The sequence below is a fragment of the Scyliorhinus canicula genome, chromosome 1, assembly GCF_902713615.1.
Source record: "Scyliorhinus canicula chromosome 1, sScyCan1.1, whole genome shotgun sequence".
In the NCBI taxonomy this organism is placed as follows: domain Eukaryota; kingdom Metazoa; phylum Chordata; class Chondrichthyes; order Carcharhiniformes; family Scyliorhinidae; genus Scyliorhinus; species Scyliorhinus canicula.
In genome coordinates, this window is record NC_052146.1 from 24,246,672 (window position 1) to 24,264,661 (window position 17,990).

The 17,990-nt window shown below is 48.0% G+C and overlaps 1 protein-coding gene across 1 annotated transcript in view; it reads right to left on the minus strand.

The window, feature by feature from the left end:
* LOC119951523 (probable E3 ubiquitin-protein ligase HECTD4) overlaps positions 1 to 17,990 on the minus strand; it is a 415,771-nt gene that overhangs the window by 89,894 nt on the left and 307,887 nt on the right. Inside the window, 3 exon segments of the mRNA XM_038774748.1 lie at positions 1,444 to 1,604; positions 2,493 to 2,629; positions 3,763 to 3,900. Of these exon segments, the coding sequence (XP_038630676.1) occupies positions 1,444 to 1,604; positions 2,493 to 2,629; positions 3,763 to 3,900 (436 nt within the window).

The following is a 17,990-nucleotide window of genomic DNA, read 5'->3' on the forward strand; positions in this document are numbered from 1 at the left end:
ACACTGAAAGCAATCGGACTTGAAGCACTGCTGAGGTAATGGTCATTTTGCTACCAACATGAACTCCTCTACAGGGCAAAGGCAGGGAATGCTGTGCACTTACTCTCGTGACCCGTGAACATTTTTCTCCCACAGGTGTATTAAAGCTCATTTGACCAAACATCCAGTAGTTCTGGCAGTGAACAAATTGATCCATATCAACCAGAAAGGTGCCAGGTTCAACTTTCAATCTCTATTGTGTTGATTGAGCAGCCAGGGCACATCAATTGGCTTGAGCAGCCACAAGCTTTGACAAAGAGTCATTGGACTCAAAACTTTAGCTCTTTTCACTCCCTACAGATGCTGCTAGCTCTACGGAGATTTTCCAGCATTTCCTCTTTTGTTGAGCAGCCAAAAGTTAGAAAAGGAGAAATACATTTTAAAAACGTTTGTGTCTGCTCTCTTGGCTGCTACTCTAGGAGGCTGCATGTGTTAACAGTGGGTAAGGACAGACTTGGCCATGGTACATTGGAATGGAAAAGCCCAAACCATACCCAAGTTCAGGAACATGCATAATGGACACTTAAGGGAGGACTTAGACGATGCTCTTGCAACACATTCAGATACAAAGGGAAGGAGTAGAACATTGCTAAAACACAAAACACATTATGTTACAACATCAACACTGACTTCCTCCACTTTAAAGCAACAGATATCTGGGCTGATTCATCTGCAGCACATTTCGCTTTTTAAACTTACAAATTAAGGTGAAGTACTAAAGTCAACATACGGATTAAAAAAAGTTAAAGTGGAAAGTTTCAGTTTTAAAAGCTATTGACTGTAGGAAAAAGTGAGAGTCAGGCAATAACAAAGGCTATTTCCTGGTCTAAAACTGAACAGAAGCAGGACATTTAAAAGAACTGTTTGTGTGGGCAAACAGCTCACTACGTGCTTATTACAGCAACTGAAAAGCAGACTTTTACTGTCAATTGTTTATTTAGAAATACTGAATTTACAATTTAAAAAACTTGAAGATCTCGCCTAAAAATCGTGCAATAGTTTTACAGTCCTATGAATGAAATAGCTACATAGTAAACTGAAGCCAATGGTAACAACAGAAATAGTATAAAGAATTTATTGTCTGTTCACGGGCAACTGCAAACTTCTTTCAGTCTTGCTGACTATTTGACATATTTCAAGATGACTGACATTCATGGTGGAACCATACAAAAAAACTCAAATTATGTTGGGTAAGTACACCGCATTCCTGGAATTTAACTAAGTAACTTCCTCTTTAATGAAGTTAGTAACACATCTTAACTGGAGTTGAGAGGGGTATTCAATGGATTGCAGGTCCTCAGTGTATGGAATAACCTCTGACCTCAAATGGTGCGACATTGGCTTCAGTTCTTCAAACTCCACTTTGTGTTTCAAACATTGACCCTTAACTCTGAAAGAACTTGCCTGTGAATCTGGATGTTTGTATTGTCCAGAGTGACTAGCCCATAAGCAGCTGTGCGTCTGTATCCTGTGGGAGGACGCTCCAGCATGTCAATTGGGTACCAATAACGAACCAGCACACCTTCACTTCGCAAGTACGTCTCCACCTGAACCAATTCATTTACCTAAATTGGGACAAAATGGATGGACAGTGTGCTTTATGTCAACCATTAAGGCAGTGATAATTTCTTATTAAATAACAAGAGTGCAAATAGGAAAATGAATGAACATTAAACAATCAGAATCCAGGATATTTGTCATGCATACTGTTGCAGGAAAAAAAGGCAAGACATGGGAAGCGGATGTGATTTAGTTTCCTGCTCTCTTCAGTGCTATAAGCTGACCACTTTAAGAATCTGAAGCAATTGATAAGTTGGTCTAAACAACGTATACAAATTGCCAGGCTACTTGAAAGAACAGGTTTGATATTTATATCGGTACACAGACACAGCCAAACCTATTTAGATTCCTCTCTGTTGTTCAATATTGGAGCTGCATAAAACCAATAGCTTTTCTAAAGCGGGAAAGGTAGACTCCAGATTCGACTCTGAAGAATTGATTTGACTTAACTCCTACCACTACATATCACTGGTGCACATACCAGCGTAAGCAATGGCTAATTTCAACAGCACATAGCTATTTTGATTCAATTTAATTTACTTCAGGGGTTGAAGATTTATATCACTTGGGGTGTCGAAGGGGCAATGAATGATTGCAGGCATGTTGCATTTCCTGACCTTCTGTGGAACAAGGCTTCCGGTACTCTCACTTTCTCCTTTTCTTCAACATCACATATCTTCCACATCTAGGAAGGCACTGAACCAAGCCTTTTGTCAATTTTAGTGCCATAGACATTAGTTGCTGGGCAGGCCTCCCAGTCTGTCCTGCCCCAAAGATGCAACATCCTGTTTCTGCATGCCAATGTATTGAATAACCTATGAAATGTATTCACTTATGGACAATAAATGCAAGTGATTGATCTTCTCAGCCGCAACTTTTTTTTTTAAACCTACCGTATCGACATCAAGAACAACTCCATTCAAGCCAAAAGTTTTCATCATTCCTCGGATAGCAAACTTCGGTAAAGCAGTGCCACCTGTGCTGCTGTTGAGATTATTACTGTCTGGATATCGGATCACCACAGTTAGGCCTGTAGCCACATAGAATAAAATTATTTAATACTGGTACAAGAACAAATTTATTCACCCACCAAAAGAGGTCAGGTTCACATTAAATGCAATATCCCCTGGATCATCACAGGGCTCCTCCAAACCACGTTAATTAATGTCAGCTCAGGTTCTGTACAGGCTAACGATGGCAAAAGTACAGCTGATCTAGACTACTGATGCTCAAAGTTGCTTAATGGGCCAAATAGCTGCTGATAGGTACCTTAAGCCCTGATTCAGACTACCTTTTAAATATATTAAGAAGGACTTTGTTGCCTCCGACTACATTGCTGTGAGATTTTCTCGAACCGTGTACTTGCAATTTGAACAGTAAGAAGTCTTACAACACCAGGTTAAAGTCCAACAGATTTGTTTTGAATCACTAGCTTTCGGAGCACAGCTTCTTCCTCAGGTGAATCATTCACCTGAGGAAGGAGCTGTGCTCCAAAACCTAGTGATTCGAAACAAACCAGTTGGACTTTAACCTAGTGTTGTAAGACTTCTTACTGTGCTCACCCCAGTCCAATGCCAGCATCTCCACATCATTGCAATTTGAAAGAAGTTCTGTTTCATAAAATAGGACTTAAATGTTTCATGGGGAGAACCCTGTAGTAGGTAAAATAAGCAGACTGTAATGGCCACAGAACTTACTCGAAAAGCAAATCATCTTAAGTGTTGGCAGCACGGTAGCATTGTGGATAGCACAATGGCTTCACAGCTCCAGGGTCCCAGGTTCGATTCCGGCTTGGGTCACTGTCTGTGCGGAGTCTGCACATCCTCCCCGTGTGTGCGTGGGTTTCCTCCGATTGCTCTGGTTTCCTCCCACAGTCCAAAGATGTGCAGGTTAGGTGGATTGGCTATGATAAATTGCCCTTAGTGTCCAAAATTGCCCTTAGTGTTGGGTGGGGTTACTGGGTTATGGGGATAGGATGGGTATGTTGACCTTGGGTAGGGTGCTCTTTCCAAGAGCAGGTGCAGACTCGATGGGCCAAATGGCCTCCTTCTGCACTGTAAATTCTATGAAATCTAATCTACTTTTGCTCTGATCAGGAGAAATGCAGAGCTACAAATTATACGATAAATCCATTCAACTTTGTGCTACAGGAAAAATAATTACCTTTGCGAACTTTATCAGTTGTGAATTTATTGGCTTCATCTTTAATGTCCTCAATGGTTGGGAGGTAGAGATCTCTGGGGATGCCACCATTCTCTTCATACAGGAATTCGACAGTCTGACGAGCAATATCCACCATACCTGTTGAAAACCAACTAACCATTTGAAAATGATAATGTAACTTTTTTGGATGTACATGAACAACCAACCGTACATTAAAATTACAAATACCACCATAAACTTACAAATCCAGGGAAACCATTAGCATCGGAATGCCTTCATTACATTTGGACAGATTAACAAAATAATCTTAACTTGGAGGAAAAAAGTCTTGGCTTCCATCTTCACCATTGGGTTGTTCAGATATCAAAAGAATTGGTTTAAACAAATTTATGTTTTTGTGAATGCTAAATGAAACGCTTCAAGATTCAGTGCTGCCTAGGTGAGTGTGTTGTAATTAGGAAATTTGCGTCATCACAATTAAAAAAATTAGTATACATAATCCTCAGGACTACTGGCAATCAGATTGAATGGGTATTGGAAAAGCTGTCTCTCCACAGTGAGGTCACACAACTCCATTCTTTTGCAGAAGAGCATAGTTCAAGAGTTTTTACTGAAGATAAATTCAAGCATTGAACCCCGTTTATTAACAGATTGACAAGGTCAGTCCAGGAAGAGAATGTAAAATGGAAGGGCCCAAATATTGCTGTGGACTTTACTGGGTTTAACTTTTTTTGGCAGCTATTGTTATTTAGGATTAATCGACCTACTGATTTTGTAATAATGTGGTGAATCACTCTCAGGAAATTTTCACCCCTCCCACCATCCTCTCCTTCCACAGGGTTTTGAAAAAAAAAGTGCCATGAAAATTAATGATATTGGAGTTTCTAAATGCAGGTACTTTGCTGTTTTATTTTGTTTGTAATTATGAAATTAGATCTGACATTCCTTCTCATAAGTCTTGAATTTATCATGTTAGAGTCATAGATGTTTACAGCATGGAAAGAGGCCCTTTGGCCCAGCTTGTCCATGTCACCCAGTTTCTATCACTAAGCTCGTCCCACCTACCCACATTTAGCCTATATCTCTCTGTACCCACCCTGCCCATGCAACTGTCTAACTGTTTCTTGCCCTCTCTGAATTTTAGCACTTCCGATTGACATACATTTGTTTTGTTTTCCTTTTTCTGTTGCAGCCAGAGAAACTAATTCGAACTTCACTTTTAACACATCTGCTGCTGCTCTATTTGCTTTAAAACGTTTTTTAAAAAGTTGAATACCCTTTGCAAGCATTATTAAAACTTTGCTATTTTCACTTCAGATATAGTTTCTTTGGGTTTGGCATCTCAGACAACTACTGTAGGAAAATCCTTGGCACCCCAAGAACTGGATGAACGTTTTCCTCAACAAGTCCCAAGATAATTTGAGGGAAGCCTTAGAATCAAACAAAAAACACCTTCTTGCAACTTAATGACTATATTAAATGATCCTTTCTAGCTATCATTGATAGAAGACTAAACTGGAACATTGCTGAGACCATAAAATCACCAATGGATTAAACTGTAAACAGTTAAGTGGACAGTTTCAGTAACACCTCATAGATTTATTGGACGTACAAGCTTAATTATTCTAAAGGGTAATTATAGGCCAGTTAGCTTCGGTAGTAGGGAAGATGCTGGAATCTATCATCAAGGAAGAAATAGCGAGGCATCTGGATGGAAATTATCCCATTGGACAGAAGCAGCATGGGTTCATAAAGGGCGGGTTGTGCCTAACTAATTTAGTGGAATTTTTTGAGGACATTACCAGTACGGTAGACAACGGGGAGCCAATGGATGTGGTCTATGTGGATTTCCTGAAAGCTTTTGACAAGGTGCCACACAAAAGGTTGCTGCATAAGATAAAGATGCATGGCGTTACGGGTGAAGTAGTAGCATGGATAGAGGATTGGTTAATTAATAGAAAGCAAAGAGTGGGAATTAATGGGTGTTTCTCTAGTTCATAGAATTTACAGAAATTGCAGAAGGAAGCCATTTGACCCATCGAGTCTGCTCCGGCTCTTGGAAAGAGCACCCTACCCAAGGTCAACACCTTCACCCTACCCCCATAACCCAGTAACCCCACCCAACACTAAGGGCAATTTTGGACACTGAAGGGCAATTTATCATGGCCAATCCACCTAACCTGCACATCTTTGGACTGTGGGAGGAAACCGGAGCACCCGGAGGAAACCCATGCACACACGGGGAGGATACCACTAGCAATCAGTAGCTAGTGGTGTCCCTCAGGGATCAGTGTTGGGCCCACAACTGTTCACAATTTACATAGATGATTTGGAGTTGTGGACCAAGTGCAATGTGTCCAAGTTTGCAGACGACACTAAGATGAGTGGTAAAGCAAAAAGTGCAGTGGATACTGAAATTAAATGAAATGAAAAGCGCATATTGTCACGAATAGGCTTCAATTAAGTTACTGTGAAAAGCCCCTAGTCGCCACATTCCGCCGCCTCTTCGGGGAGGCTGGTACGGGAATTGAACCGTGCTGCTGGCCTGCCTGGGTCTGCTTTAAAAGCCAGTGATTTAGCCCAGTGTGCTAAACCAGCCCCTCTGGAAGTCTGCACAGGGATTTGGATAGTAAGTGAATGGGTTAGGGTCTGGCAGATGGAATACAATGTTGACAAATGTGAAGTTATCCATTTTGGTAGGAACAACAGCAAAAGGGATTATTATTTAAATGATAAAATATTAAAACATGCTGCTGGGTGTCCTAGTGCATCAGTTGCAAAACGTTAGTTTAGAGGTGCAACAGGTGATTAAGAAGGCGAATGGAGTTTTGTCCTTCATTGCTAGAGGGATGGAGTTGAAGACTAGGGAGGTTATGCTGCAACTGCATAAGGTGTTAGTGAGGCCACACCTGGAGTATTGTGTTCAGTTTTGGTCTCCTTACCTGAGAAAGGACTTACTGGTGCTGGAGGGTGTGCAGAGGAGATTCACTAGGTTAATCCCAGTGTTGAGGGGGTTGGATTAAGAGGAGAGCTTGAGTAGACTGGGACTGTACTCGTTGGAATTTAGAAGGATATGGGGAGGTGGTTTTCACTGGCAGGTGAAAGCCGAATTAGGGGGCATAGCCTCAAAATAAGGGGAAGTAGATTTAGGACTGAGCTTAGGAGGTACTTCTTCACCCAAAGGGTTGTGAATCTATGGAATCCTTGCCCAGTGAAGCAGTTGAGGCTCCTTCATTACATGTTTTTAAGATAACGATAGATAGTTTTTTGAAGAATAAAGGGATTAAGGGTTATGGTGTTCGGGCCGGAAAGTGGAGCTGAGTCCACAAAAGATCAGCCATGATCTCATTGAATGGCGGAGCAGGCTCGAGGGGCCAGATGGCCTACTCCTGCTCTTAGTTCTTATTCCCTCTTCTAAGTTATAAAATCATTCTCACTTAATATGTTTGTGGCAGCTTACTGCTGACAAGTCTCTCTAGCTAATTACTCACTGCTGATTTCAGGCAGGCTACTTTAAATTATATACTTCCAGCATTCTGGCTAGGACCAAACTTACAGACGGCTAGATATAGCACTTGGGGAGATTGGGATCAAAGGTTATGGGAAGAAAGCAGGATTAGGCTATTGAGTTGAATGATCAGCCATGATCGTGATGAATGGCGGATCAGGCTCAAAGGACCAAAAGACCTCCTCCTGCTCCTATCTTCCAAGTATCTATGTATGTGTTGCAAACTCAAAAAGTGAACTGATATGTTCAACCAAAATCAACAGGACACTAATGCTTCAAATTAATAAGTTGGCCTTTCCGTCAGAAACCTTTTATGCGCATTACATTTGTCCTGGAATGACGGCTCATGAAAATATTTTCCAAGAATAAGTTTGGATAAAGGCAAAGAGCAAATAACACAATATAGATTAAATGGTTTCAATTTTTGTCACAGCACCCGTTAGAGGCGATGTGAGGTCTCCTCTAAAAAAATTAGAACTGCAGGATGGGGTGCAGGGACTTTTGTCCTAATCAATGTTGCTATCTCTGCTAATCCTATCAAAACAGATTACTTGGGTAATTTTCTTATTATGGTTTGTGGGTTCCCAAGTGAAACATGGCCACTTATTCCAAAGTAACTAATTTGACACACTTCCGAGTTGTGTATTATTAGTCGCATGTGCAGTAATTACCAAAGCTAGACAATAGCTTCCACAGTGGCTAAATGGAGCTCTTTGCGCTTTCCATAGTCACAGAGGTTTACAGCATCGAAATAGGCCCTTTGGCCCAACTTTTCATGCCACCCAGTTTTTACCACCAAGATATGGCCCATATCCCTCTGTACCCATAGAATCCATATAACTGTCTAAATGCTTTTTTAAAAAACAAAGTTGTATCCGCCTCTACTACTGCCTCTGGCACCTCGTTCCAGACACTTACCACCCTTGTGAAAAAATTGCCCCTCTGGACCCCTTTGTATCTCTCCCCTCTTACCATAAACCTATGCCCTCTAATTTTAGACTCCCCTACCTTTGGGAAAAGATGTTGACCAGATACCTTAACTATGCCCTTCATTATCTTATAGACCTCTATAAGATAACCCCTAAGCCTCCTATACTCCAGGGAAAAAAGTCCCATTATATCCAGCCTCTCCTTATAACTCAAGCCATCAAGTCCTGGTAGCGTCCCTTTCTAGTTTAATAATATCCTTTCGATAATAGGGTGACCAGAACTGTATATAGTATTCCAAGAGTCGCCTTACTAATGTGTTGTACAACTTCAACGAGCAGTCCCAACTCCTGTATTCAATGTTCTGACCAATGAAACCAAGCATGCTGAATGCCTTCTTCACCACCCGCAATTTCCTGCCTAGAACATAGAACATTACAGCGCAGTACAGGCCCTTCGGCCCTCGATGTTGCGCCGACCTGTGAAACCCCTTTAAAGCCCATCTACACTATTCTCTTATCGTCCATATGGGGCTGTTTAGCACAATGCTAAATTGCTGGCTTTGAAAGCAGACCAAGCAGGCCAGCAGCACGGTTCGATTCCCGTAACAGCCTCCCCGAACAGGCGCCGGAATGTGGCGACTAGGGGCTTTTCACAGTAACTTCATTTGAAGCCTATTCGTGACAATAAGCGATTTTCATTTCATTTCATATGCCTGTCCAATGACTATTTGAATGCGTTTAGTGTTGGCGAGTCCACTACTGTTGCAGGCAGAGCATTCCACGCCCTTACTACTCTCTGAGTAAAGAACCTATCTCTGACATCTGTCCTGTATCTATCTCCCCTCAATTTAAAGCTATGTCCCCTCGTGCTGGACATCACCAGCCGAGGAAAAAGGCTCTCAATGTCCACCCTATCTAATCCTCTGATCATCTTGTATGCCTCAATTAAGTCTCTTAACCTTCTTCTCTCTAACGAAACAGACTCAAGTCCCTCAGCCTTTCCTCATATGATCTTCCCTCCATACCAGGCAACATCCTTGTAAATCTCCTCTGTACCCTTTCCAATGCTTCCACATCCTTCCTATAATGCGGCGACCAGAACTGCATGCAATACTCCAAATGCAGCCGCACCAGAGTTTTGTACAACTGCAACAGGACCTCATAGCTCCGAAACTCAATTCCTCTACCAATAAAAGCTAACACACTGTAGGCCTTCTTAACAACCCTCTCAACCTGGGTGGAAACTTTCAGGGATCTATGGACATGGACATCAAGATCTCTCTGCTCGTCCACACTACCAAGAATCTTACTATTAGCCCAGTACTCTGTATTGCTGTTATTCCTTCCAAAATGAATCACCTCACACTTTTCTGCATTAAACTCCATTTGCCACCTGTCAACCAAGCTCTGCAGCTTATCTATGTCCCTCTGTAACTTGTAACATCCTTCTGCACTGTCCACAACTCCACCGACTTTAGTGTCATCTTCAAATTTACTCACCCATCCTTCTACGCACTCCTCCAGGTCATTTATAAAAATGACAAACAGCAGCGGCCCCGAATCAGATCCTTGTGGTACACCACTAGTAACTGGACACCAGTCAGAATATTTCCCATCAACCACCATCCTTTGTCTTCTATCAGCTAGCCAATTTCTGATCCAAACTGCTAAATCACCCTGAATCCCATGCCTCTGTATTTTCTGCAATAGCCTACCGTGGGGAACCTTATCAAACGCTTTACTGAAATCCATATACACCACATCAACTGCTTTACCCTCATCCACCTGTTTGGTCACCTTCTCGAAGAACTTAATAAGGTTTGTGAGGCACGACCTAACCTTCACAAAACCATGTTGACTATCTCTAATCAAATTATTCCTTTCCAGATGATTATACATCCTATCTCTTATAAAACTTTCCAAGACTTTTCCCACAACAGAAGTAAGGCTCACTGGTCTATAGTTACTCGGGTTATCTCTACTCCCCTTCTTGAACAAGGGGACAACATTTGCTATCCTTCAGTCTTCTGGCACTATTCCTGTAGACAAAGATGACTTAAAGATCAAAGCCAAAGGCTCAGCAATCTCCTCCCTAGCTTCTCAGAGAATCCTAGGATAAATCCCATCCGGCCCAGGGGACTTCTCTATTTTCACACTTTCCAGAATCGCTAACACCTCTTCCTTCTGAACCTCAAGCCCTTCTAGTCTAGTAGCCTGTATCTCAGTATTCTCCTCGACAACATTGTCTTTTTCCTGTGTGAATATGGACAAAAAATACTCATTTAGCACCTTTCCTATCTCCTCGGATTCCACGCACAACTTCCCACTACTGTCCTTGACTGGCCCTACTCTTACCCTAGTCATTCTTTTATTCCTGACATATCTATAGAAAGCTTTAGGGTTATCCTTGATCCTACCTGCCAAAAACTTCTCATGTCGTCTCCTGGCTCTTCTTAGCTCTCTCTTTAGAGCCTTCCTAGCTAACTTGTAACTCTCAAGCGCCCTAACTGAACCATCACGTCTCATCTTTACATAAGCCTCCTTCTTCATCTTGACAAGTGTTTCAACTGCTTTAGTAACCCATGGTTCCCTCGCTCGACCACTTCCTCCCTGACTAACAGATACATACTTATCAAGGACACGCAGTAGCTGTTCCTTGAACATGCTCCACATTTCCATTGTGCCCATCCCCTGCAGTTTTCCTCTCCAGCCGATGCATCCTAAGTCTTGCCTCGTCGCATCATAATTGCCTTTCCCCCAGATATGACTCTTGCCTTGTGGTATATACCTATCCCTTTCCATCACTAAAGTAAACGTAATCGAATTGTGGTCACTATCACCGAAGTGCTCACCTACCTCCAAATCTGACATCTGTCCTGGTTCATTACCCAGTACCAAATCCAATACGGCCTCGCCTCTCGTTGGCCTATCTACATACTGCGTCAGGAAAGAGCTGATTTAGCTCACTGAGCTAAATCGCTGGCTTTTAAAGCAGACCAAGGCAGGCCAGCAGCACAGTTCAATTCCCGTATCAGCCTCCCCGGACAGGCACCGGAATGTGGCGACTAGGGGCTTTTCACAGTAACTTCATTGAAGCCTACTCGTGACAATAAGCAATTTTCATTTTTCATTTCATTTCAGGAAACCCTCCTGCACACATTGGACAAAAACGGACCCATCTAAAGTACTCGAATTATAGTGTTTCCAGTCAATATTTGGAAAGTTAAAGTCCCCCATAACAACTTTCGCTCCTATCCAGAATCACCTTTGCAATCCTTTCCTCTACATCTCTGGAACTTTTCGGAGGCCTATAGAAAACCCCTAACAGGGTGACCTCTCCTTTCCTGTTTCTTAACTCAGCCCATACTACCTCAATATTCGAGTCCTCATCAAATGTCCTCTCAGCCACCGTTATATTGTCCTTGACTAACAATGCCACCCTCCCCCTCTCTTACCACCTTCCCTGAGCTTACTGAAATATCTAAACCCCGGCACCTGCAACAACCATTCCTCGCCCTGCTCTATCCATGTCTCCGAAATGGCCACAACATCGAAGTCCCAGGTACCAACCCATGCCGCAAGCTCACCCACCTTATTCCGGATGCTCCTGGTGTTGAAGTAGACGCACTTTAAACCACCTTCCTTCCTGCCGGTACACTCCTGCAACTTTGAAACCTTACTCATGACCTCACTACTCTCAACTTCTTGTGTACTGGAGCTACAATTCAGGTTCCCAATCCCCTGCTGAACTAGTTTAAACCCTCCCGAAGAGCATCAGCAAACCTCCCCCCCCCTGGATATTAGTACCCCTCTGGTCCAGGTGTAGACCATCCCGTTTGTAGAGGTCCCACCTACCCCAGAATGAGCCCCAATTGTCCAGGAATCTGAAATCCTCCCTCCTGCACCATCCCTGCAGCCATGTGTTCAACTGCTCTCTCCTTATTGCTCGACTCGCTAGCACGTGGCACAGGTAACAACCCAAAGATAGACTTCCGGTGGCGGCAATGAACAGCTGAGCCGCACGTTCGGCGGCTCCCGAGATCAACGGACTTCGGGGCTTTTTTAAAAGCCCCCAACGGAGCTGAGGAGGCAAATCCCGACAGGGGAAGTGGCCAGGAGTCGCCCCAGTGGTCCCATGGTGCAGACCAGGAGCGGGGCAGGGAGAGATTCGGGAGAAAAAACACTTGGAAAAAATCGGGACCCAAAAAACAAAGTGGCGGCCGGCGAAAGTTTCGAGGAGCTGAAGAAGTGGGTCCAAGAGCAGCAGACGACTCTGCTGCGCTGCTTCCAGGATCTGAAAGTGGAGCTGCTGGAGTCCATCAACGTAACCAACAGGGAACTGATGGAGACCCAGACAGCCCAGGAGGCTGCGATCCGGGAGCTGCAGCAGCAGGCCGCCGAAAGGGAGGACGAGGTCGTGGCCGTGGCGGGGGAAGGTGGAGGTGCACGAGGCGCTCCATAAAAGATGGCAGGAGCGGTTCGAGGAGTTGGACAACCGGTCGAGGAGGAAGAATTTACGGATCCTGGGCCTCACGGAGGGGCTGGAGGGGTCGGACCTAGCGGCCTATGTGGTGGTGATGCTGAACTCGTTGATGGGGTCTGGGCCCTTCCAGGGACCCCTGGAGTTGGAGGGGGCCCACAGAATTCTGGCTAGGAGGCCCAAGCCGAACGAGCCGCCACAGGCGGTGTTGGTGAGGTTCCACCGGTTCGTGGATCGTGAGTGTGTGCTCCGGTGGGCCAAGAAGGAGCGGAGCAGCAAATGGGAGAACATGGAGTTGCGGATCTTCCAGGACTGGAGTGCGGAAGTGGCGAGGCGAAGGCGGTGCTCCACAGACGGAAGGTGAAGTTTGGAATGTTGCAGCCGACGCGTCTGTGGGTCACCTATAAGGATCGACACCACTACTTTGAGTCCCCGGAGGAGGCGTGGGCCTTCGTGCAAGCCGAGAAACTGGACTCAGACTGAGGGTCCCCCGGATGGGGGATGCTGTAGAATACTGTATTTATTTATACTGTATGTGTATTTGCGGGGTTTAGGGTAAGATGTGGGGTGGCCTTAGGGTGGGTGGGGTGAGGTCGTATGGGTGTTTTAAAAATTTTTATGGGTTTTCAAACAGGAGTTGGGTGGATGGGTTCGGACTGAGGGGTAAATGGGATGTTCGGGGAGCTGGTGGGGGGGACCGACAATGGGAGTGGCCCTAGAGGAGGCGGGGCCCGGCAGGGCAAAAGCGTGGGCTTTCTGCGGGGTTCCCGCGCTGGGAGAGGGAGGGGGCGGGTTTTTCTTTTCCCGCGCAGGAGCGGGGGAGGGTGGACTGGTTGATGGGCACAATGGAGGAGGGACAGTCCCACGTTGGGAGGAGCCGAAAGTAGGGCGGGAGCCGCCGGGGTCAGCAGAAGATAGCTGGCTCACGGGAGTGCTGTAGAGGGGGGGGGGGGCGCGCGGTTAGGAGGGGTCCTAGCCTGGGGGGGGGGGGGGGGGGAGATACCGGGTTGCTGCTGAAACGGCCAGGAAGGAGCTGGAGGACGCAGGGGTGCTGGAGGGGGGGGGGGGGGGGGGGGGGGGGGGGGGGGGGGGGGGGGGGGGGGGGGGGGGGGCAGAGCGGGGGACGCTGGCAGGGGGTGGGCAAGGGATGGGGTATGGCTAATCGGCAGGGGAAGGGGGCAGGGAGCCCTTGGATCCGGCTGATAACCTGGAATGTGAGGGGGCTGAATGGGCCGGTCAAAAGGGCCCGAGTAGTTGCGCACCTGAAGGGACTGAAGGCGGATGTGGCCATGCTCCAGGAGAGACACCTGAGAGTGGTGGACCAGGTCCGGCTGAGAAAGGGGTGGGTGGGCCAAGTATTCCACTCAGGGCTGGATGAGAGGAGTAAGGGGGTGGCGATCCTGGTGGGGAAGAAGGTGTCGTTTGAGGTGTTGAAAGTGGTGGCTGACAGTGGCGGGAGGTACGTGATGGTGAGTGGCAAGCTGCAGGGGGAGCGGGTAGTGTTGGTGAATGTTTATGCCCCAAATTGGGACGATGCGGGGTTCATGCGGCGTATGTTGGGCCGCATTCCGGACCTGGAGGCGGGGGGCCTGATCATGGGGGGAGACTTTAACACGGTACTGGATACCCCACTGGATCGATCCAAGTCCCGGACGGGCAGGAGGCGGCGGCGGCTAAGGTGTTGAGGGGATTTATGGACCAGATGGCGGGGGTGGACCCTTGGAGGTTTGCGAGGCCAAGGGCCAGGGAATACCCGTTTTTCTCCCATGTACATAAGGCCTACTCAAGGATTGATTTTTTTGTCCTGAGCAGGGGGCTGGTGTCGAGAGTGGAGGAAGTGGAATACTCAGCCATTGCCATTTCGGATCATGCCCCGCACTGGATGGACCTCGGGCTGGGGGAAGAGAGGGACCAACGTCCGCTCTGACGCAAGGAGGTGGGGCTGATGGCAGATGAGGTGGTGGCCGGGAGGGTCCGGGGGTGTATTGAGAGATACCTCAAGGCCAATGATAACGGGGTGGTTCGGGTGGGGACGGTCTGGGAGGCATTGAAGGCGGTGATGAGGGGGGAATTGATCTCCATCCGAACCCATAGGGAGAGGGGGGAGCAGAGGGAAAGGGAAAGACTGATAGGGGAGATGGTGCAGGTGGATAGGAGATATGCGGAGGCCCCAGAGGAGGTATTGCTGGGGGAGAGGCGTAGCCTTCAGGCCAGATTTGACCTACTGACGACCAGAAAGGCGGAAGCCCAGTGGAGGAAAGCACAGGGGGCGGTGTATGAACACGGGGAGAAGGCGAGCAGGATGCTGGCGCACCAGCTCCGGAAGCGCGACGCGGCCAGGGAGATTGGGGGAGTGACGGATAGAGCTGGGAAGGTGGTGCGGAGGGGGGTAAAGGTCAATGGGGTCTTCAGGGACTTCTATGGGGAACTGTACCGGTCTGAACCCCCGGTGGAGGAGGGTGGAATGGGACGCATCCTGGACAAGTTGCGATTCCCGAGGGTGGAAGAGGAGCAGGTGGAGGGACTAGGGGCGCCGATCGAGTTGGAGGAGGTGGTCAAAGGGATAGGGAGCATGCAGTCGGGGAAGGCGCCAGGGCCAGACGGGTTTCCGGCTGAATTCTATAAAAAGTATTTGGACCTGTTGGGCCCCCTGTTGGTCCGGACCTTTAACGAGGCAGGGGGGGGGGGTTCTGCCCCCAACTATGTCACGGGCGCTGATTTCCTTGATCCTGAAGCGGGACAAGGACCCTCTGCAGTGTGGATCGTATAGGCCGATTTCGCTGCTGAACGCCGATGCTAAGCTGCTGGCAAAGATCCTGGCCACTAGAATAGAGGATTGTGTGCCGGGGGTCATACATGAGGACCAGACGCGGTTTGCGAAGGGAAGGCAGCTGAACACAAACGTGCGAAGACTCCTCAATGTCATTATGATGCCGGCGGTGGAAGGGGATGCGGAGATAGTGGTGGCGTTGGACACGGAGAAGGCCTTCGATAGGGTTGAGTGGGAGTACTTGTGGGAGGTGTTGGAGGGGTTTGGGTTTGGGGAGGGGTTTATCCGGTGGGTGAGGCTGCTCTACGAGGCCCCGATGGCAAGTGTAGCCACGAATAGGAGGAGGTCGGAGTACTTTCGGCTGCATCGGGGGACGAGACAGGGGTGCCCCCTGTCCCCCTTGCTCTTCGCGTTGGCGATTGAGCCCCTGGCCATGGCACTGAGGGAGTCAGGGAACTGGAGGGGCCTGGTGCGGGGTGGGGAGGAGCATCGAGTGTCGCTGTACGCGGACGACCTGTTGCTGTATGTGGCGGACCCGGTGGGGGGGATGCCGGAGGTGATGAGGATTCTTGGGGAATTCGGGGGTTTCTCGGGGTATAAGCTGAACCTGGGCAAGAATGAGGTGTTTGTGGTGCATCCGGGGATCAAGAGGAGGGGATTGGTAGGCTCCCATTGAAGCAGGCAGGGAAGAGTTTTAGGTACCTAGGGGTCCAGGTGGAGGGGAGCTGGGGGGCCCTGCACAAGCTCAACCTCACAAGATTGGTGGAGCAGATGGAGGAGGAGTTTAAGAGATGGGATATGTTACCGCTGTCACTGGCGGGGAGGGTGCAGTCCGTCAAGATGACTGTGCTCCCGAGGTTTATGTTCTTGTTCCAGTGCCTCCCCATCCTTATCCCGAAGGCCTTTTTCAGGAGGGTCAACAGCAGTATCATGGGATTTGTGTGGGCGCATGGGACTCCGAGGGTTCGAAGAGTGTTCCTGGAGCGAGGCAGGGATTGGGGGGGGGGGGGGGGGGGGGGGCTGGCGTTGCCCAATCTCTGTGGGTACTACTGGGCGGCCAACACAGCGATGGTGCGTAAGTGGGTAATGGACGAGGAGGGGGCAGCGTGGAAGAGGATGGAGGCGGCGTCTTGTGTGGGCACGAGCCTGGAAGCGCTAGTAACGGCACCGTTGCCGCTCCCTCCAACGAGGTATACCACGAGCCCGGTGGTGGCGGCTACCCTCAAAATTTTGGGGCAATGGAGACGGCACAGGGGAGAAATGGGGGGCTCGATGGAGGCCCCGATACGGGGGAACCATCGGTTTGTCCCAGGGAGGATTGATGGTGGATTTCTGGGCTGGCACAGGGCAGGGGTTAGGAGGTTGAGGGACCTGTTTGTGGAGGGGAGGTTTGCGAGCTTGGGGGAGTTGGAGGGGAAGTTTGGGCTCCCCCCGGGGAACATGTTTAGGTACATCCAGGTGAGGGCGTTTGCCAGGCAGCAGGTGGAGGGGTTCCCCTTGCTGCCCCCACGAGGGGTGCGGGATAGGGTGCTCTCGGGGGTGTGGGTCGGAGGAGGGAGGATCTCGGACATATACCGGGTAATGCAGGAGGTAGACGAGGCCTCGGTGGAGGAACTGAAGGGGAAGTGGAAAGAGGAGCTGGGGGAGGAAATTGAGGAGGGGACCTGGGCGGATGCCCTGGAGAGTGTGAATTCCTCCTCTTCCTGTGCGAGGCTTAGCCTCGTACAGTTAAAGGTGCTGCATAGGGCCCACATGACTGGGACGAGGATGAGTAGGTTTTTCGGGGGCGAGGACAGGTGTGTTAGGTGCTCAGGGAGCCCAGCAAACCATACCCATATGTTCTGGGCATGCCCAGCGCTCAAGGAATTTGGAAGGGTGTAGCAAGGACGGTGTCGAGGGTGGTAGGATCCAGGGTCAAACCGGGCTGGGGGCTCGCAATATTTGGGGTTGCAGAGGAGCCGGGAGTGCAGGAGGCGAAAGAGGCCGGTGTTCAGGCCTTTGCGTCCCTGGTAGCCCGGCGGAGGATTCTTCTTCAGTGGAAGGATATGCGGCCCCCGGGCGTGGATGCCTGGGTCAATGATATGGCGGGGTTCATTAAATTGGAGGGGGTGAAATTTGCCCTAAGGGGATCGGTGCAGGGGTTTTTCAGGAGGTGGCAACCATTCCTAGATTTCCTGGCAGAACGGTAGAAAAAGGCCAAAGCAGCAGCAACCTGCTGGGGGGTGGGTTGGTTTCGTCTTTGAAGGGGTGTGTATATTTGCTCAGTGTTGATGACGGGTGTTAATTTATTTCTTTTGTTTTGTATATATGGTGGTGGGGTTGGGTTCCTCTTTTCTTTTTGTATTTTGTTCTTGAAAATTTGAATAAAAATTATTTAAAAAAAAATTATGGTCAACAAAGAGCTGCATGCTCTTCTGAAAAGACAATTTTACACAAAATGTCTAAGTCCGGGGCTCTTTACAGCAAGGACTTGTATTTTTATACACCATCTTTAACGTGACAAACGTCCAAAGCCTCTTTAAAGGAGCACTGGAAAGCATA